Source organism: Narcine bancroftii, chromosome 8 (genome assembly GCF_036971445.1).
Source record: "Narcine bancroftii isolate sNarBan1 chromosome 8, sNarBan1.hap1, whole genome shotgun sequence".
In the NCBI taxonomy this organism is placed as follows: domain Eukaryota; kingdom Metazoa; phylum Chordata; class Chondrichthyes; order Torpediniformes; family Narcinidae; genus Narcine; species Narcine bancroftii.
The window spans coordinates 48,744,640-48,769,803 of NC_091476.1; the positions used below are offsets into that span (position 1 = coordinate 48,744,640).

The following is a 25,164-nucleotide window of genomic DNA, read 5'->3' on the forward strand; positions in this document are numbered from 1 at the left end:
CGAACACAGGCTTACCACCTGGTCCCAGCCACCTGCCCGCCTACCTGAGCTCCCGATGCCTCAAACCATGGAGGTACTTACCACAGTCAAAAGTAGTATGTGTGTGATAATCAATCCCCTAAATTTTAACCTAAAAATTGGTCCACAAAATTCAACTATTACACACCTATAGTACTAATTCACAATATTTTAAAAGCAAATTACCAGTAACATTCAAAGTATTTTTATATGGTAACATATACAGAATTTCTCTCAGTTGAGGTGACAGTGAATTGTAGACATGGATTTAAAATAATTATCCACGGAACCAGAGTGGAGGAGAGACATCATTTGAAATGAAGTAAGCATGTGATTAGCATGTGGAAGCAGACTCAATAACTTCAAAAATAAATTGGATGTACACTTGAAAAAAATATTTGCAAGTGCAATTTATAAAGAGTGGAAAGTAAATCAGACTGGTCTTTCAAAGAGCAGGCACAGGGAAAGTGAGCCAGGAAAAGTTGAGTAAAGATTTGTTTATTTTGTTTGAGACAAAATTAGTTGCATCATCAATGCCAAATTTTCCCTGCCTCCTGTCACTTTCATTCATTTTTTTTTGTTTTGCTTTATTAGCCAAAATAGTCACAGTTATCCCAGTCAAGACCTCTGAGCATTCAAGCCTGTGACCCATGGTTTCAGCTCTAACACGTTGAAATGAAATGCCTATAGAAGAACAACAAGCACACCAAAGCCTTGAAGTCAAGGCTGGTTTATTGCACTGGCCATCATGTTTACATGCGCCCCAGGTGCTAACATCAGGGCACCGTGTCATTGGAGCGCTGGCCTGGAATTGGCTGGTGTTCCCACCACACTTCCCAGTCTTCCCACTGCACGGGAGGTTACTTGGGATGATGGGGTATCACCTCCAGGTCTACACGGTCACTGTTCTCGATGGCCATTTTGTGGGCTGGTCCGCGTTTCTGTGCACGAGTGCTAAAGGACCACCCCCCCCCCCCCCCCAGATCCTGCAATCGGCCCATTGACTGTTGACTTGGGTGGTCTGCTCTTGCATTGCAGGGGAGGAGTGGAGACCGCCTGGTCACAGGCCAGATATGCTGGCTTCAGGTGGTAGAGAGTAAAGGTCTTCTCCTTACTGGCGACATCAAGTACAAAAGTGGAGCAGTTGTCCTAGATAATCCTGTAGAGCCCCTCGTAGGGTCAATGTATGGGCAGCCAGCGTACGCCCCTTTGCACAAACACATACTGACAAATCTTTAAGTCTCTGGGGATGTTATGTTTGGGCTGGCCGTGTGGTGTGGGTTGTTGCACGACCAGGGACCCCAGTTTTTTTCTGCAAGGTCTTAAGAGTGGCCGCAGGGTCTTCTGGGCTTTTGTTGGAGGCCAGGAACACCCCTGGAATGATTAAGGATGTGCTGTAGACCATCTCCATTGCCGAGACATTGAAGCCTTCCTTCGGCGCAGTGCGAATCCTCAGCAGGATCCAAAGAGTTTGTCCATCCAGTTGGGACCCTTGAGCTGGGCAATCAAGGCAGCCTTCAAGTTGCCTGTGAAACCATTCCACCAATCCATTGGCCTGAGGGTAGTACTCTGTGATGTGGTGGAGCTATGCCCCAGGAAGTTAGCCAGCACTGCCCAGAAGTAAACTGTGCCTCCCTGCTCATGGCTAGGTGATCTGTGACCCCAAATCTGGACACCGATGTGTCATTGAGTGCCCTGGTGCAGGTTTCTGTGGTGGTATCACCCAGCGGGACTGCCTCAGATCACCTCATGGAATGGTCAGCAGGTATCTCGCTCCACAGGAAACAAGTCTATTTTTCAAAATCCTAAAATAAAGTTCTGTTTTAACTCATTCACTCTTGATCTAGTCTGAGATTCAATATTCACTGTTCAAACTTTCCAAATGCCAAAGTGAGAATACATATTCTTGTTAACTTCCTCCATTTTTAAAACATTGAATCTAACGTATCAATCTAAACAATCTAAATGAGTAGTCTTGCAACATCAGCATAAATGTTTTTATAAAAACTAAATGATCAAAGAAAAATCTTGCAACCTGATATTATTTAATTCAAGGCTTGTGCAATTTCAAAGCAATAAATGATTTTGAGTATACCAACAGTACACAAATTTAACTTTGCACTTGCATTAAATTGCCACCTGACAACCTATTAGAAATAGTTCATGCAAATTGCAAGAACCTAATGATATTCAAATGGTAAAAAATTACCTTTGGTGTTCTTGCTATGCAAAGACAAAAATCATTGGTGTCAGAAAACTGCCAAGACTGCAGGTAGGTTTATTTAAGCTTGCAGGACAAGAAAGATCTAGCATGTTTGATGAATAATGATCACAGAATACCAGCTGCCAATCATGCAGAGAAGGAATGGCTTTGATGGGTATCTTCCTGTAAATTAAACTCACATTTTCAAGGTTAAATTCATCAACAAACTTCAAAAGTGGAATGTAATTTAAAATAAAGCTTCATCACCCAAGTTAAGTTTGAAATCAGAAAAAAGCAAAACAACAAAACTGAGATATTTCAATTGCAATTTAATTTGGACGCTGTACTCCATAGGTGATTTTTTTGGTGGGGGAGGGGAGGGGAGGGTGAATGTTGTTGGAACACTACAAAAAAAAGGCATCATCCCTCAGGCAACAAACTTTCTCAGTGATGGACATGCATAAAGGTTTGCTTTATATCTTAATACATGTATCTCAATCTCTCAACAACAGATATGCCAATGAGTGCTGGAATAAGTCAGATGAATGAATGGCTCACAGAATGGCATTGAAGGGAGAGCATAAGATTTCTAAATCATGTACAGCAGGGCTAGTTGCACCAGAACAGAAATGGAGCAAGCAATCCTGCAGGAAGGTTCAAACTAATTAGGTGGAGGGTAGGAGGGGTGATGCTCAAATATTGAACAGCAACTAAGGAAGTCGATTAGGCAGACTGAACATGGACTTCATGATGTATATGAGCGGAATTCAAGGTTAAAGTATGATTACTCCAATGCAAGGTGTCCAATTAGCGAGACAGATACATTGATCAACTCACGAGAATATTGTTGCTTTCAGAGGCATGTTTGAAAGAAGGGCAGGACAGGCAACATCACAAAGTATAGTATTTTCAGGTGTGGTGGGATGGAGGGTGGAAAAAGAATGCTACAGAAAAGGAACATTTCAATATTGATGAAGGAAACTATTACTGGAGTAATGATGGAATATATTCTTGCAACTTCTTCAAATGAGGTCTCTATGGGTAGAAATAAAAACAAAAAAGTGGCAATCACTAGAAATAAAAACAAAAAAGTGGCAATCACTTTGCTGAAGAAATACTGCAAGCCTTCTAATGGTTAGCTGCAAAATGAAGAATAGATACAGTAAGAAGACCATGAGAAGAAAGGAGATTACTACGGCTCGATGGTTGAAAGGGAGCATCTGAGATCTGGCATTCTGGTGATCTGAGAGGCAGCAGGGTAACCAGGATGCCAATGAGTTGAAAGCAGTATGTAAAACATCACCCCATGTCAAAATACAGACCATCAAGATTTCAGACATTAGATTATTGGAGTTCTACTGCATGCAAATTGCAGAGAGTTGCATGGGATTGAGTATGAAAGGATTTAAAACCATCGAATATTACAATACAGAAACAGAGCCTTTCTAGTCTGTGTTGAACCATATTTTTGGCCTAGTCCCACTGATCTGCACCCAGTCCATAGCCCTCCATAATTCTCTCATCCATGTAACTGTCCAAATTCTTCATGAATGTTAAAATTGAGCACTTCACCACTTCAGCTGGCAGCTCGTTTCACATTCCCTCCACTCTCTATGTGAAGAAGTTTCCCTCTAAACTTTTCCCCTTTCACTCTTAATCCATGTCCTTTGGTTTGTATCTCAGTGGAAAAAGCCTATCTACATTTACTCTATCTATCCCCCTCATAATTTTAAATATCTCTATTAATCTCCCTTCATTCTTCTATGCTCCAGAGAATAAACTCTTAACCTGTTTAACTTTGCCCTGTAAATAAGTTCTTGAAGACCAAGCAACATCCTAGTAAATCTTCTTTGCACTCTATCTTATTGACACCTTTCCTGTAGTTAGGTGACCAAAACTGCACACAATACTCCAAATTTGGCCTCACCAACATCTTATACAACTTTACCATAACACCCCAACTCCTATACTCAATTTATGAAGACCATTATGCCAAAAGCTTTCTTTATAACCCTATCAACTTGTGATGCCACTTTTAGGGAATTATGTTTCTGTATTCCCAGATCCCTCTGTTCTACTGCACTCCTTCGTGCCCAACCATTTCCCGTATACGTCCTTTCTCAGTTTGTCCTGTGATAGAGTATTTAGAGGTGGTTTGGGAGGAATTGTTAGAGCAGCTTGCACACACACATTTTAAAACAGAATCTTTGCAGGACTTTTGCAGAATGCTTTTTGCAGGAGGCAACAAAGTATTGACAGCAGCTTGCCTGGGAGAGCACATGATCTTTGCAGGCAGAGAACTGTTTTGCTCTCAGAGAGGGAAGGTGTGAAACAGAGAAAGGAGTCACAGAAATTATTTCCAGAAGAACAAAGCTGCCAAACTTTGGAAGGCTCTCTGGTCAAAGGAGAAGACTGACGATTTGAAAGGTGACCTGAAAGAAAGAGGATCATCTGGAGAACCCTGAAGGGGGCAAGTTTTGTCAGCAAGACTGATTGAGAAGGAATCAGTTGCGGATGTCCTGGAAAAGGAATCTCTCTCTGAAAACCACAAGAACCCTCCCGAGTGGTAACCATTTGCCTGTTAAGCACCAAAGACTGGTGAACTTCGTTCATGTTAACTTCTGTGCACAGTACAAGAATTGCCTACAACCAGTGAGATTGGACTGTGATCCAAATAACTATTCTAATCTTAAATATACATTACACACACCTGCTCTTGGATTTAGAGGGGTGGGGTGGGGGGGGGATTAAGTAGTTAGGTAGGTTGAGAAATAAGTTAAAAGTTTAATTCTGTTTTCTTGTTCAATTAGAATTAAAAACAACTTTTGTTTAAGTAACCCTGTGTTATGGGGCATAGCTATTGCTGCTGGTTTTTGGGCTCCTCTGGATTCCATAACAGTCCTTCCAAAATGCAACACCTCACACTTGTCTGCATTATATTCCATCTGCAATTTTCCAGCCCATTTTTTCATTTGGTCCAGATCCCTCCGCAAGCTTTCAAAACCTCTTCGCTGTCCACAACACCTACTATCTTAGTTTCATCTGCAAAGTTGCTGATTCAATTTACCATATTATCATCAAGATCATTGGCATAGATGACAAACAACAATGGTACCAAAACCAATCCCTGAAGCACACCACTAGTCATAGGCCTCCAGTCTGAAAAGCAATCACCCACCAGTAGTCTCTGGCTTCTCCCGTCCAGCCATTTGTCCAATCCAGTTCATTACTTCACCATGAATACCTAGTGTCTGAACCTTCCTGACTAACCTGCCATGTGGGACCTCGTCAAAGATCCACGTAGAGTCCATCTTTAGCCTTTCCTTCGTCAACTTTCCTAGTAACGTCCTGAAAAAACTCTACAAGATTGGTTAAACACTACCTACCACAAACAAAGTTATGTTCACTATCCCTAATCAGTTTCTGGCTATCCAAATAATTATATATCTGATCTCTTAGAACATCTTCCAATAATTTACCTACTACTGATGTCAGGCTCACCGGCCGATAATTTCCAGGGTTACTTTTGGAGCATTTTTTTTTAAACAATGGAACAACATAAGGTACCCTCCATTCATGTGACTAAGGATATTTTAAATATTTCTCCCAGAGACCCTGCAATTTTTACACCATCTTCCCTCAATTTTCAAGAGAAAGGCTCTGGGGATTTATCCATCCTTATACTTCCTCCTCTTTAATCTCTATAGGTTCCATGACCTCCCTGCTTGTTTTCCTTACCTCCAACAACTCTATGCCCATTTACTGAGTAAATATTGATGGAAAAAAATACATTTAAGCTCTCCCCCATCACTTTTGGCTCTATACAAAGCTGACCACCCTGATCTTCAAGGGAACCAATTTGTCCTTTACTATCCTTATGCTCTTAACCTGTTGAAATCCTTAGGATTTTCCACATTGTCTGCTAAAGCAACCACATGTCTTCTTTTAGCCTTCCTGATTTATTTCTTGAGGTCTTTCTTGTCCAGACTTATTCTTCTCCATAATTAACTTGTAACTAATGGCAGTATGATCACTGGTTCCAAAATGTCCCCCCACCATACTTCTGTCACCAGTCCCTGTCTTATTCCATAATAAGGTATTCAGTATTGCACTCTCTCCAGTTGTACCTCTAAATATTGATTTAGAAAACTTTCCAGAACACATTTGATAAACTCCAAGCCATCCATCCCTTTTACAGTATGGAAGTCCCAGTCAATATGTGGAAAATTAGAAGCTACTGCAGGTACAGTACCCAGTGTCTGAAACGCTTGGAACCAGACGTTTTTCAGTTTTGTTTTTTTTTTAGTTTTTTGGAACAATGGAACTAATCAGCACAGTAACATCGGTAGAATCAACGGTTAAACAACGACGACAAACAACAGCAGCCTTTTTGAGTGCCGATTCACATGAAACAATGTTTAGTACTTAAGAAAAAAAATGATCTCTGCTTACAAAAGAAGATAAGTGCAGCACCAAACACTAGAAATTCTCATCGATGACTTTTTCAAATATTTTCTCCAGTGTCATCTGCCTCATTAACAATGTTTTTTGCCTTTTGCTGCCACTGGCATCAACACATCCATACGCCGCTGCCAGTCCCCGACACCTCCCCACTGGTGATGCTGATCTCTATCTCCCCATTGGTCCTCAACTATGGTCCCTGCTCCTGCCCGGGAGCTCAAGGAAACTTCTTTGATGCAGATGGCACTGCACCCGATGTTGAGAACACCCTAGTGCTGTAGATGATGCTGAAAACTTGGACACATCTGTCTGGCATCTTCCCGGCCAAAAGGAAAGATTGTTTTGTACCACAAAGTTCTGTTACCAAACTGATGCAAACAGAGCATCAGAGCCCCACATGGGCAAGTCTGGTGGTGATTTTTTTTCAACTTGTGACATCATGTCAGTGCGAAATAACTTTTAGGTTTTTGAATCTTTTCAGTTTTCCGAACTTTGAATAAGCGGTACCTGACCTGCAGCTGTCTGCTATCTCTATAGATTTGCCCATCCAATTCTCGTTGACTATTAGGAGGTCTATAATACAACCTCATTAGTGTGGTCATACCTTTCACGTTCCTCAGCTCCACCCATATAGCCTCAGTAGATGAGCCCTCTGGTCTGTCCTGCCTGAGCACAGCTGTGATATTTTCCATGAAGAGCAATGCCACTCCTCCCTCTATCATCCCCCCCCCCATTCTATTGAGTCTGAAGTAACAGAAGCCAGTCCTGCAATTTTCACATCACCTTTTCCCTCCTCCATTCCTTGATCTGCTCTGACACTCTTGATTCCCGTCCCCCTGCAAATCTAGTTTAAACCCTCCAGAGCAGCACGAGCCAACCTTCCCACAAGGATATTAGAACCCCCTTCAGTTCAGATGCAAACCATCCCATTGGAACAGGTGCCAGCTTCCCTGGAAGAGAGCTCAATGATCCAAAAACCTGAATCCCTCCCTCCTACACTATGTCTATAGCCACGTGTTAAGCTGCATTATCCTCCTATTTCTCAGCTCACTAGCATGTGGCATAAGATAGCATAAGATCACAACCCTGGAGTTCCTGTCCTTCACCCTAGTACCTAACTCCCTGAACTCTCTTTGCAGGACCTCCTCACCCTTCCCATGTCATTGGTCCCTACATGGACCACAACATCTGGCTGTTCACCCTCCCTCCTGAAAATTTCATGAACTTGATCGGAGATATCTCAGACTCTAGTACCAGAGAGGCAACATACCATCTAGGATATTTGGTTTATTCCTCAAAACCTCTGTCCTCCTAAATATGGAATCCCTTGTCACCACAATACACCTCTTCTCCTCCTTTCCCTTCTTAGCCACAGGATCAGACTCTGTGCCAGAGTCCTGATCACTGTGACGTCCCCAACAGGATCCAAAATGGTATACTTACTATTGACAGGAACAGCCGCAGGGCTGCCCTGCACTGCCTACTGCTCCCTTTTCCTCTCCTGACTGTCACCCATCTACCTTCTCCTGGCTCCTTGGTGCGATAGTGTTCCTGTAACTCCAGTTTAATCACTCCCTTCTGCCTCCCAGACGATCCAGATTTCATCCAACTCCAGCTTCAATTCCTTACCTCGGCTTGTCAAGTGCTGCAGTAGGATGCACTTTTCACAGGTGAAGTTGTCAGGGGTACTGCTGGCTTCCCCGACAACCCATATTCTGCAAGAGGAGCATTCCTCTGGCTTGGTTGCCATTCATGCTGTTTATGACTAGAAGAACAAAATATATATCTAAAACCTGCCCTACCTGTGCTGAATCCTTTCTGTTCCTCGAATAGGATGGCCCGTTCTTACTTCAACTCTTATTATCCCTTGTCTCTTGCCTGTTCTTGCTGAAGCCTGTTGAGCCAAAACCTTACCACTGTGACTCAACCACTCTGATTTCCCCAAGTTATATCTTGAATAGCTTTAACGTGAAAGACTCAGACGTGAATTTTTAAGGGGTATTCAGGACAGCTTCTCGAGTCAGTCATATCTTTCTTTGGCTTGGCTTCGCGGACGAAGATTTATGGAGGGGGTAAAAGTCCACGTCAGCTGCAGGCTCGTTTGTGGCTGACAAGTCCGATGCGGGACAGGCAGACACGGTTGCAACGGCTGCAGGGGAAAATTGGTTGGTTGGGGTTGGGTGTTGGGTTTTTCCTCCTTTGCCTTTTGTCAGTGAGGTGGGCTCTGCGGTCTTCTTCAAAGGAGGTTGATGCCCGCCAAACTGTGAGGCGCCAAGATGCACGGTTTAAAGCGATATCAGCCCACTGGCGGTGGTCAATGTGCAGGCACCAAGAGATTTCTTTTGGCAGTCCTTGTACCTTTTCTTTGGTGCACCTCTGTCACGGTGGCCAGTGGAGAGCTCGCCATATAACACGATCTTGGGAAGGCGATGGTCCTCCATTCTGGAGATGTGACCCACCCAGCGCAGCTGGATCTTCAGCAGCGTGGACTCGATGCTGTCGACCTCTGCCATCTTAGTCAGTCATATACAGGCTGAAAAAAAGGAGGGATAGTGCTACCCCAATCTTCAGAAGGCAGCTGGGCAGGTAGTTGGAGCAATGGCTTAGATCAGCCATTCTCAACTTTTTTTGGCTGTGGCTCCCTTAGGACTCTGCTCAAAGTTTATGGAATGAAACATCAAAGTCTGCAGACACAGTGATTATAGTAAAAACAAAGAAATGCTGGAGGAACTCATCAGGTCTTTGCGGTATCCATAGGAGTTAAAGATATATAACCAATGTTTTGAGCCTAAGCCTTTCTTGAAGGTAAATTTTATGGCCCCTCTTCCCTGTGAAGCAGTCAAGTTGGCTCCTTCCGTACTTCTCTCCTACTGTATATAACAAACTTGTTTTTTTTAAATGATATCAGTCTGTGCACCCACCCACCCCACCACTCCTTTTCAATGTCCTGTGGCCCCTGGCTGATTTCAAGGCAAGCAAAAGGGTGAATGGTGGAAATGGGTTGTCCCATATTTTAGAAATACTAAAGGACAACTTGAATTGCCATTGAAGGCTATTAATCATGTATTGGTAAATGGGCTCAGTGTAGGTGGGCAAATAACAGTCAGCATGAACATTCCAGGCAAAAGGATCAACTCTACTAAAAAAAACAAAATCAACAAATCTGGTAAACATTCTGAATATTTTAGTAGTTACATTTGCCTTTTGTTCATGCTAGTCTTGTCCAAAATAAGCATCCTACAAAATTTTACAAAGGATAACATATGAACATTTTACAATGAAGACATTCAATGCAAGTGAAAGATTTTCAATTAATTGCTCAGCAGGTCAGAGGGCATCTGTGGTGGATGAAAACAAAATTAACAGTTCAGGTCATTGAAATATCATCAGAATTTTAACTGCTTCTCTTCCATAGATGCTGGCTGACTGTTGAGAATTTCCAGTAGCTGCAGCTCTTTTAATTTCAACATTGTGTAAAATATTTATTCTACTTACCCTGACTACATTAAAATCTAAACCTGTTTCACGAGCACATTGTATTATTAATCCAAAGCAATTTTTACTCTGATTTGTCATTCCATTGTCATAATAACGTTGTAATACTCGTTGCTGCTCCTCTGTGAATATAGAACGTAGATTCATCTAAAAAAAAAAGAAAGTACAGTAACTGTTATTAGTTTGAAAAGTACAAAAAGATTTTACTGTGCAGAAGATTCATGATACACAAAAATACATTTTTATTGTTGTACTATATATGAGGTGTCCATCTGGACTGCTCATAACACAACCTATCATAGTAGTTTGGTAAATGTGACAATAAACCTGAACTCGAACTTAAAATTCTGAATGAGTATCTGAGACAAGATTAATTCTGGGCAAGACCAGCTCAAATTTTTTTTTCTAAAACAGCTCATTTTCAATTTGCTATCCAATTAAAATGGCTGGGGGATATATGCTCTTCCTTGTGGATCACCAAAAGAGGGCCATTTTTTGCAAGAAAACTAGCAGTGCAACAGCTAGTATGTGCTGAACTGTCCTGACTTCAAATGGAAAAATGTCTTTCAGAACTTACTATTTACAAATGAATGCTCAAACATGTTCCGGATGTACTTAGGCGGCCTGGGCTCAAGGGCCAAAAGGGCCTGTTGTATATCTAAATTTAGAACTGCTGAACTTGTGCACCCACAAGATTAAAAAAATATATATTTAAGAATATATTATAACTTAGTTCGCATGGATGAGTTGGGCTGAAGGGAGAGTTTTATCCTCTAAGGTAATCAAAATTTATGTATTGTCATGAACATGTCACAAAATTTGTTTTGTGGCAGTAGTTCAGGAGCAAATATTGCTAAGATTACATGAAAAAATAAATCAGTTCAAAAGAAGAGTAAGTGAGGTGGTGTCTGTGGTTCATTGTCCATTCAGAAATTTAATGGCAGAGGGGAAGAAGTTGTCTTTGTTCCACTGGGTGTTTGTTTTCAGGCTCCTGTACCTTATTCCTGACGGTAGCAGTGTGAAGAGTGCATGGCCTGGGTGATAAGGGTTCTTGAGGATCGAGGCAGGTTTCTTGAGACTCTTTCTTGTCGATGTCCTTAAAGAAGTGAAGACTGATGCCCCAATGGTGCTGACTGAGCTCACAATTTTCTAGAGTATTTTTCTGTGCTGTGATTACATGATATGGAGGCTCCAGGATAGATCTTCAGAGATATTGACACCCTTTTCACTGCTGACCCCTTGACGAGGACTGGTTTGTGTTCTCCTGATTTCCCCCTCTGAAAGTCCACAATCAATGCAAGGTCATTGTTTTGATCAATTTCACTCCTATACGCTTGCTCACTGAAGTTTGTGATTCTGCAGATGACAATGGTGGCGTCAAGCAAATAGATCAGTGGGCTAAGCACACATTCTTGGGGAACACCTATGTTGACTGTCAGTGAGAAGGAGACATTGCTTCTGATTCATGCTGACTATGGTCTTCCGATGAGGAAATCAAGGATAAAGTTGCAAAAGTGGGTGCAGAGGCCCAGGCTTTGGAGCTTGTTGACCAGTACCTGAGGTGTAGACGATGAAAGGTATTCTGATGTACATGTTGGTCTTGTCTAGGTGATCCAGAGCTGAGTGGAGAGCCAGTGAGATTTTATCTGCTGTGGAGTGATTGTGGCAGTAGGCGAATTGTAGTGGGTCCAGATCTTTACTTACAGATGAGATGCTTCTCGGCAAGACCAATCTCTTAAAGTATTTCATCATAGTCGATATGAGTGCTACTGGGTGATAGTCATTGAGGCAGCTCATTCTGCTCTTCTTGATTATTGATTGATAGAGCTCTTGTAGAAGGTTGACAGAATGGTGGCTGGTAGCCTTCCCCACTTCAGCCTTCTCAGGAAGTGCTGTTGCACCTTCCTGACAAGTGAGGAGATGCTGTGTGTCCACAATAGGTCACTAGCTAAGTGGACTCCAAAGATCTTGGTGCTCTCTGCTCTTTTCATTGTAGAGTTATTGTGTAGTGGAGGGTGGTCATTCCTGATCCTCCTGAAATCCATAATCATCTTCTTCAATTTGTCCACATTGAGACTAACATTGTTATTCTTGCAACATTTCACAAGATTTTCCACATTTTTGTTGCTGATGAAGTCAACGACTGTTGTGTCAAGTGCAAACTTGATTCTGTTGGAACTGAATCTGGCAATGTAGTTGTGGGTCAGTAGCGTGAACAGGAGCAGGCTGAGGGTGATGATGCCCTTCCTCATGGAGTCTGATACACTGCCTGCCAAGAGCATACTGTGCTTCCAGCATGTCCAGGGCCACCCAGTCCCACAGAGCAGTGTACAACTCAGCCAGTAAACTGTTGCGGCCAGGAATCTTACTCAACTCAAAGGAATGGATGGAGTCAGTCACCTCCCGGGGGTAATTGGCTGGTCCAAACTCTCCCATTTGCTGTCATCTGCTGATCCTCTGTACACCCACCTGCAAGGATGTGACTGAGCTGTCCTCTTCCTCAAGGCTCCTTCTGTGAACCTTTTAGAAGAAGCAAGAGCACATCTCAACCTGTTCCACTTTGCAGATTCAGCATCGGAAGGTGATCTTGGAGGTCTCTGAGGTAAATTACGCCGCTTTCCAGCTCTTCACCTCTCGAAGTTCCTCTCTCACATCGACCCCTCTTGACTGCAGAAAGAGAGATGCTGCATGTCATTTTGGAGTTGGCTCATTTCTCTCTGTCTCTATCTAGCTTTCCAAACACCTTTGATTACATTCACCCTGGTTGCTTCCCATTAATTCACTGGGGAGTCAAAGAAGGGTTTCATGGTTCTCCAACCAGTGTATCTTTACTTTAGTTCCTCTATATTCACTGAGGTCAGCAACTGCATTTTCAGTTTCCATGTTCCCCGACCCACCTTCTGGTCCTCCTGTGGATGTCAGGAGCTGTAAAGGAGACAGAGGGCAGAGAGGAACACTGGCATGACAGTGGTTTTGACCATGACATACTTCAATGAAAAGACAAAGTTTATCCAAGGTGGGTTGAGTCCTCTCACTCGACCAGGTGAGCTGCAGCTGTGCTCCACAGCTAGGGGAAAAAAAAATTGGATATCACCAGCAATGGTGGGAATTGCTGGAAGATGGCCAACTATTTGCTCTGCACAGGTGAGTGGACACATTAATCAGCCAGAGCAGTGCATTAGGTCCACCATGACCAGATGCTCCCACCTCCTCCATAGTTTCCTCCTCCATAGTTTCCTCCTCCATAGTTTCCTCCTCCATAGTTTCCTCCTCCATAGTTTCCTCCTCCATAGTTTCCTCCTCCATAGTTTCCTCCTCCATAGTTTCCTCCTCCATAGTTTCCTCCTCCATAGTTTCCTCCTCCATAGTTTCCTCCTCCATAGTTTCCTCCTCCATAGTTTCCTCCTCCATAGTTTCCTCCTCCATAGTTTCCTCCTCCATAGTTTCCTCCTCCATAGTTTCCTCCTCCATAGTTTCCTCCTCCATAGTTTCCTCCTCCATAGTTTCCTCCTCCATAGTTTCCTCCTCCATAGTTTCCTCCTCCATAGTTTCCTCCTCCATAGTTTCCTCCTCCATAGTTTCCTCCTCCATAGTTTCCTCCTCCATAGTTTCCTCCTCCATAGTTTCCTCCTCCATAGTTTCCTCCTCCATAGTTTCCTCCTCCATAGTTTCCTCCTCCATAGTTTCCTCCTCCATAGTTTCCTCCTCCATAGTTTCCTCCTCCATAGTTTCCTCCTCCATAGTTTCCTCCTCCATAGTTTCCTCCTCCATAGTTTCCTCCTCCATAGTTTCCTCCTCCATAGTTTCCTCCTCCATAGTTTCCTCCTCCATAGTTTCCTCCTCCATAGTTTCCTCCTCCATAGTTTCCTCCTCCATAGTTTCCTCCTCCATAGTTTCCTCCTCCATAGTTTCCTCCTCCATAGTTTCCTCCTCCATAGTTTCCTCCTCCATAGTTTCCTCCTCCATAGTTTCCTCCTCCATAGTTTCCTCCTCCATAGTTTCCTCCTCCATAGTTTCCTCCTCCATAGTTTCCTCCTCCATAGTTTCCTCCTCCATAGTTTCCTCCTCCATAGTTTCCTCCTCCATAGTTTCCTCCTCCATAGTTTCCTCCTCCATAGTTTCCTCCTCCATAGTTTCCTCCTCCATAGTTTCCTCCTCCATAGTTTCCTCCTCCATAGTTTCCTCCTCCATAGTTTCCTCCTCCATAGTTTCCTCCTCCATAGTTTCCTCCTCCATAGTTTCCTCCTCCATAGTTTCCTCCTCCATAGTTTCCTCCTCCATAGTTTCCTCCTCCATAGTTTCCTCCTCCATAGTTTCCTCCTCCATAGTTTCCTCCTCCATAGTTTCCTCCTCCATAGTTTCCTCCTCCATAGTTTCCTCCTCCATAGTTTCCTCCTCCATAGTTTCCTCCTCCATAGTTTCCTCCTCCATAGTTTCCTCCTCCATAGTTTCCTCCTCCATAGTTTCCTCCTCCATAGTTTCCTCCTCCATAGTTTCCTCCTCCATAGTTTCCTCCTCCATAGTTTCCTCCTCCATAGTTTCCTCCTCCATAGTTTCCTCCTCCATAGTTTCCTCCTCCATAGTTTCCTCCTCCATAGTTTCCTCCTCCATAGTTTCCTCCTCCATAGTTTCCTCCTCCATAGTTTCCTCCTCCATAGTTTCCTCCTCCATAGTTTCCTCCTCCATAGTTTCCTCCTCCATAGTTTCCTCCTCCATAGTTTCCTCCTCCATAGTTTCCTCCTCCATAGTTTCCTCCTCCATAGTTTCCTCCTCCATAGTTTCCTCCTCCATAGTTTCCTCCTCCATAGTTTCCTCCTCCATAGTTTCCTCCTCCATAGTTTCCTCCTCCATAGTTTCCTCCTCCATAGTTTCCTCCTCCATAGTTTCCTCCTCCATAGTTTCCTCCTCCATAGTTTCCTCCTCCATAGTTTCCTCCTCCATAGTTTCCTCCTCCATAGTTTCCTCCTCCATAGTTTCCTCCTCCATAGTTTCCTCCTCCATAGTTTCCTCCTCCATAGTTTCCTCCTCCATAGTTTCCTCCTCCATAGTTTCCTCCTCCATAGTTTCCTCCTCCATAGTTTCCTCCTCCATAGTTTCCTCCTCCATAGTTTCCTCCTCCATAGTTTCCTCCTCCATAGTTTCCTCCTCCATAGTTTCCTCCTCCATAGTTTCCTCCTCCATAGTTTCCTCCTCCATAGTTTCCTCCTCCATAGTTTCCTCCTCCATAGTTTCCTCCTCCATAGTTTCCTCCTCCATAGTTTCCTCCTCCATAGTTTCCTCCTCCATAGTTTCCTCCTCCATAGTTTCCTCCTCCATAGTTTCCTCCTCCATAGTTTCCTCCTCCATAGTTTCCTCCTCCATAGTTTCCTCCTCCATAGTTTCCTCCTCCATAGTTTCCTCCTCCATAGTTTCCTCCTCCATAGTTTCCTCCTCCATAGTTTCCTCCTCCATAGTTTCCTCCTCCATAGTTTCCTCCTCCATAGTTTCCTCCTCCATAGTTTCCTCCTCCATAGTTTCCTCCTCCATAGTTTCCTCCTCCATAGTTTCCTCCTCCATAGTTTCCTCCTCCATAGTTTCCTCCTCCATAGTTTCCTCCTCCATAGTTTCCTCCTCCATAGTTTCCTCCTCCATAGTTTCCTCCTCCATAGTTTCCTCCTCCATAGTTTCCTCCTCCATAGTTTCCTCCTCCATAGTTTCCTCCTCCATAGTTTCCTCCTCCATAGTTTCCTCCTCCATAGTTTCCTCCTCCATAGTTTCCTCCTCCATAGTTTCCTCCTCCATAGTTTCCTCCTCCATAGTTTCCTCCTCCATAGTTTCCTCCTCCATAGTTTCCTCCTCCATAGTTTCCTCCTCCATAGTTTCCTCCTCCATAGTTTCCTCCTCCATAGTTTCCTCCTCCATAGTTTCCTCCTCCATAGTTTCCTCCTCCATAGTTTCCTCCTCCATAGTTTCCTCCTCCATAGTTTCCTCCTCCATAGTTTCCTCCTCCATAGTTTCCTCCTCCATAGTTTCCTCCTCCATAGTTTCCTCCTCCATAGTTTCCTCCTCCATAGTTTCCTCCTCCATAGTTTCCTCCTCCATAGTTTCCTCCTCCATAGTTTCCTCCTCCATAGTTTCCTCCTCCATAGTTTCCTCCTCCATAGTTTCCTCCTCCATAGTTTCCTCCTCCATAGTTTCCTCCTCCATAGTTTCCTCCTCCATAGTTTCCTCCTCCATAGTTTCCTCCTCCATAGTTTCCTCCTCCATAGTTTCCTCCTCCATAGTTTCCTCCTCCATTGACTCTGCCTCCTCAGGCTTCTAGCCTCCTGGCTAGGGTTTGAGGACTCCTTGTTCCACCTGACCTCAGTCTCTATTGGGTACCTGGGTCTCTGCTGCGGTTGAGGTTAAGGGGGCGTTGACCTCGCTGTGGACAGTAATGTTGGATGTTTACTTATTGCCTACGCGTAGGTAGCCATAAATATTAGGCGGGCTTTGAAAAGGTGACCTTCTTCCCCACACAAGTTGCAGCACTTGCTCTGTGCACAATCCTTGGTCTAGTGGCCTTCCTGCTTCCAAGTCTTACAGAGGACTGTGCTGCATTGGGTTGCTGCATGTCCATACACACCCTAGTCATCCAGCATAGACAGGTAGCCACAGTTCCCTCCAATAGCAAACACCCAGGGGATGGTGGGGGAATGATGACCCCTTTGCTGTTCACTCTCAGCTTCATATTCACTTGGCATCTGTGGGTCTAGATTCCAAATATGTTTTGACATCTATATAGATCTCTGTCCCTTCAACATAACTGCCCAGGAAGATGAACAAGTCCACAACTGGCATATGTGGGTTGAACACATATAGTATTATCACTCGTTGCTTCTGTTTTGGAAGGGTAAGGACTGGCTGTACCTTGAATAGTAAGAATAGAACCACATTCCTCTTCTCCTGGAAGTCCCAGAGCATTCTCTGCCAACCCGCTGGGGTCTTGATCAAGTCAAAGTGACTATTATCCACCATGTCCTAGAGGGAGTAGATGTCCTTCACCTCAAATTTTCTGTATTCTATCAAGATCTTCCATCAAAGATTCCAGGAAAATGGGGTACCTATGCTCAGGTCCTTCTCTACTACCCTGATGGCATTCTGGATTCTTTGTCCTCCCGAGGAGTTTGCTGCCATGGCCATTCTCATAAGACAGGTGGTCATGAGTGACTGCTGGCAACGGGATTAGATTGGAACCCCCATCAGAATGGAACCACCGCTGTGTCAGCAGGACAGCTCATACGAAATGATCTCTACTGCTTGAATTGTCTTCTTAATTGTTTTCCTCTTCTTTCCTTTTCCTTTTTGAGGCTACAGCTTCTCATAGATCCAGTTGATCGACATGTGATCCGAGCCAAAAAGCCAGGAACCAATGTTTTGGGCCTCCATCAAGGTATGAGCATAATAGGTAGTCACCAGAATAAAATAGCTGGAGAAAGAAGAACACAGGCCAATGGGCAAAAGGTGAGAGTGGACATGCATAGGAAGACAGGAGAGGAAGAGTGAGAATTGATTGATGAAGGTGAATGCAGAGCTGGAAGAAAGGAGAATGAGAGAGACAATGGGATAAGAAAAGCTGAGAGATGAAGGGGTGGTGTTAACAGAAACTGGAGAAGTCAATGTTAATGCCATCTGCTTGTCAAATGGAATACGATGAGTTGTTCCACCAATGTGTGTGTGGCCTCATGCTGGCAGTGCATGAGACCAAGGAGAGAAATGCTGTCTTGGGAATGTGGAGAGGAGATGCCAGAGAGTAGTGGTAGACAACTATATGTCAGATTGGAAGCTGGTGACTAGTAGTGTGCCTCAGGGTTCAGTATTGGGTCCATTACTATTTGTCATATACTTTAATGATCTGGATGATGGAGTGGTAAATTGGATTAGTAAGTATGCAGATGTTACTAAGATAGGTGGAGCTGTGGAGAGTGAAGAGGGATTTCAAAGCTTGCAGAGGGATTTAGGCCAGTTAGAAGAGTGGGCTGAAAGATGGCTGATGGAGGTTAATCCAGATAACTGTGAGGTGTTACATTTTGGTAGGACTAAACAAAATAGACATACATGATGAATGGTAGGGCATTGAAGAGAGCAGTAGAACAGAGGGGTCAAGGAATAATGGTACATAGTTCCCTGAAGGTGAAGTCACAGAAAGCTTAAGGTATATTGGCCTTTATAAATCAGAGCATTAAGTATAGGAGCTGGAATCAAAAATTATACAAGGCCAAACAGTTTTGGTCACCAAAGTATAGAAGATATCAACAAATTGGAGAGAGTGCAGAGAAGATTTACTAGAATGTTGCCAGGGTTAGAGTCTAAGATTATAGGGAAAAGTTAAGTTAGGTTTTTATTCTTTGGAGTTTAGAAGGTTGACTGAGGTATTTAAAATTATTAGGGATATAGAGAGAGTTGACATGGAGAGGCCTTTTCCTTTGAGAGAGGGGAGATACAAACAAGAAGACAGGAGTTGAGAATTAGGGGTCAAAGTTGAAAGGAAACACAGTGGGGGGATTTCTTTACTCAGAGTGATGGGTGTGTGGAACGAGCTTCCAGACAAAGTGGAGGAAGCAGGAAGTTGGATATGTATATGGACAGGAGAGAAATGAAGGGTTATGGGTTTAGTGTAGGTCGGTGAGGTTAGGTGGGAGAAAGTGTTCGGCATGGACTACAAGGGCAAGTTGGCCTGTTTCTATGCTGTAATTGTTATATAGTTATATATAAGAAATAAAAGCAGAAGTAAGGAATTTAGCCTGTCCAGTCTGCTCTGGCATTCAATATGATCATGGCTGATCTGATGATAGGCTCATCTCCACCTACCCACCTTTTCCCCATATCCCTTAATTCCCAACTATGTAAAAATCTATCCAATCTTGCCTTAAATATGTTTACTGAGGTTGCCACCACTGCTTCCACGGGCAGAGAAAGCCACTGATTCAGCACTCTCTGGGAAGAGTAGTTCCTCTTCATCTCTGCCCAAAATCCACTACCCCAAATCTTGAGACTATGCCCCCTAGATATCATCTCACCTACCAGTAGAAACAACTTACCTACCACCATTTTACCTATTCCCTCCATAGTTTATATGTTTCTATAAGATCCCCTCTCATTCTTCTGAATTCCAGCGAGTATAGTCCCATGTTGACTCAATCTCACCACAAAAGCTAATCCCCTCATCTCTGCAATCAATCTGGTGAACCTCCTCTGCATTGCCTCTAAAGCCAGTATATCCTTCCTCCAGTAGGGAGGCCAGAATGCATGCAGTACTTCAGATGCAGCCCCACCAGTACCCTGTACATTTGCAGCATAACCTCCCTCCTTTGAAATTCAATCCCTCAAGCAATGAAGGTCAACATTCCATTTTCCTTCTTGCACCTGCAAACCAGCCCTTTGTGATTCATTTGCAAGCACTCAAGTTCTTCTGCAATGCAGCATGCTGCAATTGCTTTGCATTTAAATAATATTCTAATCTTCCATTTTTCCTTCCAAAGTGGATCACCTCACATTTACCAAGATTGTACTCCATCTGCCAGATCGTTGCCAATGAAAGTCAACAGATGCTGTGATTGTAGTATAAACACAGAAATGCTGGAGGAGCTCAGCATCCAAATAAGCGAAGATATATTGCTGATGTTTCAGGTTTTTCCCCTTCTTCAAGGAATAGGAAGAATGAGCTAGAAGTATCGGAAGGCCTCAGAATTCAGACAATGCTTGATGGGGAGGAATCCATTGCAACAAAAAGTGTTAATTTGATATGATAAGAGATGAGCTAAGAATTTATCATGTTTGTGTGAAAGGAAAAGGGAGATGGACAGAGCTGGAGGAAGGCGATGGGGGAAGAGGTTGATATTACTCTAATTCCATCCGGTAAGAGAGTACCCAGTTGGAAGATTTGGTAAATTATCACCAAAGCCTCTACTATAACTTGTACCATTTTTTTTCTGTATTGTGGGACCCAATAAATCTGGGGATTTATCTATCTTTCGGCTTGCAGGTTTGCTTAGCATCATCTCTCTAGCGATAGCTATAGTATCCAGGTCCTCATCTCCCATTGAATCCATAACCTCTGTCTTTGGCATGGTTGACGTGTCCTCCACTGTGAATACTGACACAAAATAGTAATTCGAGGCCTCGGCCATTTTTCTATTCCCCTTTTCATTCTCCAGGGGACCTACATTCACTTGAGACACCATTTTCCACTTCATATAATCATAAACATTTTTACTGTCTGTTTTGATATTTTATACCAATCTTTTTTCACAGTCTACCTTCCTTTACCACTCGCATCATGGCTCTTTCTAATGTTTTCCAAATCTTCTAATTTTCCACTGCTCTTGGTGACTTTGTACGAACAAGCTTTTAGTTCAATGTCTTCCTTTATTATCAAAGGCTAGTTGTCCCCACCCTTACTGTCCTTGATTTTAGCTGGAATATATTTTTGTGGAGCACAATGAAAAATTTTATTGAAAGTTTTCCATTGTTCCTCATCCATCCCATCATATAGCCTGTATTTCAAGGGAGCCATTTCCTCCCTCATGGCCTTGCAGTTTTCCTTGTTTTGGCATAATACATTGGTTTTAGACTGAACTATTGCACCCTTCTTTTGTCTGAGGAACTCAATCTGACAGTGATCAATCTTTCCAAGATCGCTAATTTTACCTGTCTCATTACTCAAGACCAAATCCAAGATAGCACATTCCCTTGTAGATTCAGTCTTTCAGAACGGTATCATGGATGCATTCTGTAAAGTCCTCCTCAAGGTTGCCTTGACTAACCTGATTCACTCAGTTTATGTTCATGTTAAAGTTTCCTATGATTACTGCTGTTCCATTCTCACATGCCTCTGATATTTCTTTATTGTCCGTGTCACCGTAACGTTATTATTGGATGGCCTATAGACAAGTCACATCAGTGATTTTTTTTAACCCCTTTATTTCTAATCATCACCCAAATGGAATCAACATTTTGCTCCTTAGATCTTATATCATCTCTTACTATTGCCCTGATCTCATTCTTAACTAAGAGCACTACTCCACCTCCCTTACCTTTCTAGCTGTCCTTCCACATTTCCCTTTATCCTTGGATTAAAAAAACCCATCCTCTCCACTTTGCAACCATGTTTGTAATGGCCACTATATCAAACTCCTTTGTACTGATTGGTTCCACAAGTTCACTGACATTGTTCAGATCAAATGACCTTATACTCATTGTGCTTTTAAAATCTGGTGATCTTTGCCTCTTTTACACTCGAGTTTACATACTCTTACTTTTCTCTTTTTTTAAAAAAAAACTTACTTTATCCATCCCTCTCCAATCTGTTAAACCCACCTCCCTACTATTTAGTTTAAAGCCCTATCCACAATCCTAGTTATGCGATTTGCCAGAATCCAGGTCCCATTACAGTTCAGATGGAGCCCATCCCATTTGAACAGCTCTTTTTTCCCCAATACTGATGTCAATTTCTCATGAATAGGAACCTAACTTCTCCCATGCCAATCCTTGAGCCACGCATTTAATTCTAATTTTCTAGACCCTGTGCCAATTTGCAATCTCGAGATTACCACATTTTTAAGTTCTGCTTTTAAATTTAGACCCAAGCTCCTCAAATCGGTTGCCACAGGGAGACCCCTGACTTTGCAGGGAACAGAGCAAAGGTGCTCAACAAAGTGATCTTCCAGTCTGTGTCCAGCCTCTCCAATGTAGAGGAGACTCTAAGGGGCCACTAGATGCAGTAGATGACTCCTGCAGATTCACAAGTGAAGTACTGGTTCACCTGGAAGGACTTTTTGGGGCCCAAATGGTGGTAAGGGAGGAGGTGTGGGTGCAAAGTGTCGCATTTTCTGTGGTCACAGGGGTAGGTGACAAGGAGTCGATTGGTGGGAAGGGAGTAGTGGACGAGGGAGCAGTCCGTGTGGAAAGCAGATAGAGGAGAAGATGGGAAGTTGTGTCTGGTGGTGGGATCACAAAATAGGTGGCGGAAATGGCGGAGGATGATATGCTACAAGCGGAGGCTGGTGGGGTCGTAGGAGAATCCTGCTTTTGTTGCGCCTGGGGGCTGAGGTGCCAGGTTAGATGTGGAGGTATGTACATGATGATGAACCCTATGCTGATGCTTAGTCAAAAGAATTGTGCAAAGGAAAATCTACTTTAAGGAATAAAATGGAGAACACTCCACATGAACACACAAGGAAAGGGCACTCACTTAATCAATGCACATATTAAGTCTGGATTGCCAAACCACTAAATCAGCATTCAACTTGGAAAAATATATTAAAACCTTCAGTATTCGCCTCAGTTTCTTTTTATATCTGAACTATACATCGAGTGAGGGACAAGGTTCCATCCACAGTGTATGGTGATGATCTTGCCACATCCTCGTTGGAGTAATGTGATTTACTATTCCTGAAAGTACGGCCTACGTTCCAGCTACTAACTTTTGAATTGGACAATAACTATAACCAGGACGTCAGGGGTGTGTGCCCAGCAGTTAAATCCAATAGATCTCAGATTAGTTGCACATTTACTTAATACCCTCCACTGAAGCACATAAGCACAATCAATTATTTTCTTTTAGATACAAATAAAGTGTGTATTTCACAATAACAGTCTGACTACTGAACATCAAAATAATAAAATGAAAGAATTTCAGTGGATCTTTTGCAGCTTCTCTGTATAATAAATCAAAGGGCTGAGGCTGGCGACTGTACATCAAGATGTTAACATACTCAAATAAGTTAAGTTTGAAAGACAAATTACTCACTTTATTTAATTGGCACAGATTAATTTGGTCCAATGAAAAAAATTCTATAGTTTCTTTAAAAATTCAAAGATATAATCTTCAAATCGAATGTGGATTCACAATGTGCCAACACATTTTTAAACTCGTCACCCCAACAACATCAAGAAACTGAAACATTATTTTGATGTATTTAAAGTTAGAACAAGCAGGCATGTTATTCTAACACTCTCACATCCATGAAGTACACTGAACTTCACTGATACAAATTCAAACCACCACCTAATCATCCAGGATCAGAGAAGGTCTCCACGCTAATTAACACCATGGAGTAAAACATCTCCAGGGAAGACAGATCATCTTGAACCAAGGTCAAAAAGGAAAACAGCCTAATCAATCCTTGATGCCAATCCTCCAAATGAGAACTCCAAACAATAAAATCCCTTGGAGTTCTTTCTGGACACCATTTTTATGACAAAAATGAATGTACATTTACCCACATTATCCATCAAAAGAGGAAAAGATGAATGTCAAAGTTTTGAGCTCTCTGCAGCACAGTTTGCAACAAATTAAATTACACCCATCATCTGACAAGAAAGAACATATTTATGCACACTTATCCATTTTCTACTTTCAGGTCTTTTCATTCGACAGGGTCCTGCACAACAAAAATGGCAAAATAGTAGCAAGATTCCTTTCCCTATGTAAAATTTTGCCCTACAACTGTTATTTTTTTTTGTTTATATACATCCCAGGACGAAATAAAGACATTTGAAGGAATTAAGTTACATTGGATTTATAATCTGTTGTCTAAAAAAATCAATACTGGTCACATTTGTATGATTAGCAATCAATATTATGATTGGAGAGCATGGTTTAAAACTATTGGAAGGTGCGCTTTATTTTTCTTTCATCTTGCGGATCTTTATTCCCTGGCCATAATTCTGCCTGAGGACAAAAAGATGTTGAGTAATTTGGAATTGAATCAAAGATTCAATCAATGAAAACATTCTCTGCCCTCTCAGAGCTGCAACCCACCCAAAGACAGCAGAAGACACTGAGAATCCAACCCACCTCTCCGGGCCAAAGGGAAACCTAACTTCATAAATTAAATCTGATCAAAAAATTAAAAAGGGACCTGGAAAGTTCTGGAAAAACAAATTCAGCAACTGATTAGGTCCATAATTTAATCTGTTTTCAAAAAATCAGATTTCATCTATTCAGATTATGCAGCACAATAAAATTACAGAGGAAATTTAGGAACAAGTTTTGAATGGAAATGATGGGGCTTGAGATGCTGTCTTTAATGGCTTATATTACTGTCTGGGATGTTCAAGGAAATTATTTTTGGTTCAAAATTAAAATTTTTGAGCTGGTGCACCATGTGTTCCGCAGCTATATTTAAATCTGTAACCCCTCCACGCTCCTCCTAGTTCTGAGGAAAAGCCCTTGACCCGAAATATTAACTCTTTTCTCTTTCTGTCAGTGCAACTTGACTGGCTGAGTTCTTCCAACATTTTGAGTTTTGGACTGAGCAACTATTTCTCTAATTAAGTTACAAACTGTTAATCATTAAATAAGGACATCAATCGTAAAACAAATCTGTTGAATACTCCACTATGTGAATGGAATGGGGTGGAGGAAGATCTTGAGTGGTGCAGATTGAAGACATCTTGGGAGTTGCACAAGTGTAAAGTCATGAATGCTTTTGTTTGCATCCATGAAAAAAAAATCAATGCTTTGTCAAGTTAATTAGGAATTTGTGACAGTCATGCAAAATGAACACTGCCATTTCCTTTATTACTCAGATATTCTATAAGCTACATTCTCCTTTGACTAAATGATATTTTAGATAATTATATGATTTTATCTGAGTGCTGCACACATTGAAATTCTGCTTTCACAGGCAGGGCCACAGTCAAAAGGCCAATCGCTCCACGGTAGATGCAATATCACTGGCTCTCCACTCAGCTCTGGGTCACCTTGAAAACAACAATTCATACATATGACTGCTCTTCACTGACTACAACTCTGCCTTCAACACCATTAGATCTTCAGTGCTGGTCAAGGAGCTACAAACTCTAGGTTTCTGTACCAAACTCTGCAACTGTATCCTTGACTTCCTCATCGGAAGACCAGAGTCAGTACGAATTGGAAATAACGTCTCCTCTTCACTGATTATCAACACAGGCGCACCCCAAGGATGTGTGCTTAGCCCACTGTTCAACTCATTATACACTCA

General features: G+C 42.5%; 1 protein-coding gene across 9 annotated transcripts in view; it reads right to left on the bottom strand.

Annotated features, from left to right (window-relative positions):
- The window catches only part of hdx (highly divergent homeobox), a 155,657-nt gene that overhangs the window by 105,192 nt on the left and 25,301 nt on the right, over positions 1-25,164 (bottom strand). For 6 of the 9 annotated variants that reach the window (XM_069893650.1, XM_069893651.1, XM_069893643.1 and 3 more), the window contains one exon: positions 10,178-10,324. In XM_069893650.1, the coding sequence (XP_069749751.1) occupies positions 10,178-10,324 (147 nt within the window). Of the gene's footprint in view, positions 1-10,177; positions 10,325-11,174; positions 12,623-12,646; positions 12,845-13,074; positions 13,103-25,164 lie in introns of those variants that run through there. The other 3 variants (XM_069893648.1, XM_069893647.1, XM_069893649.1) reach the window with 3 other exon arrangements.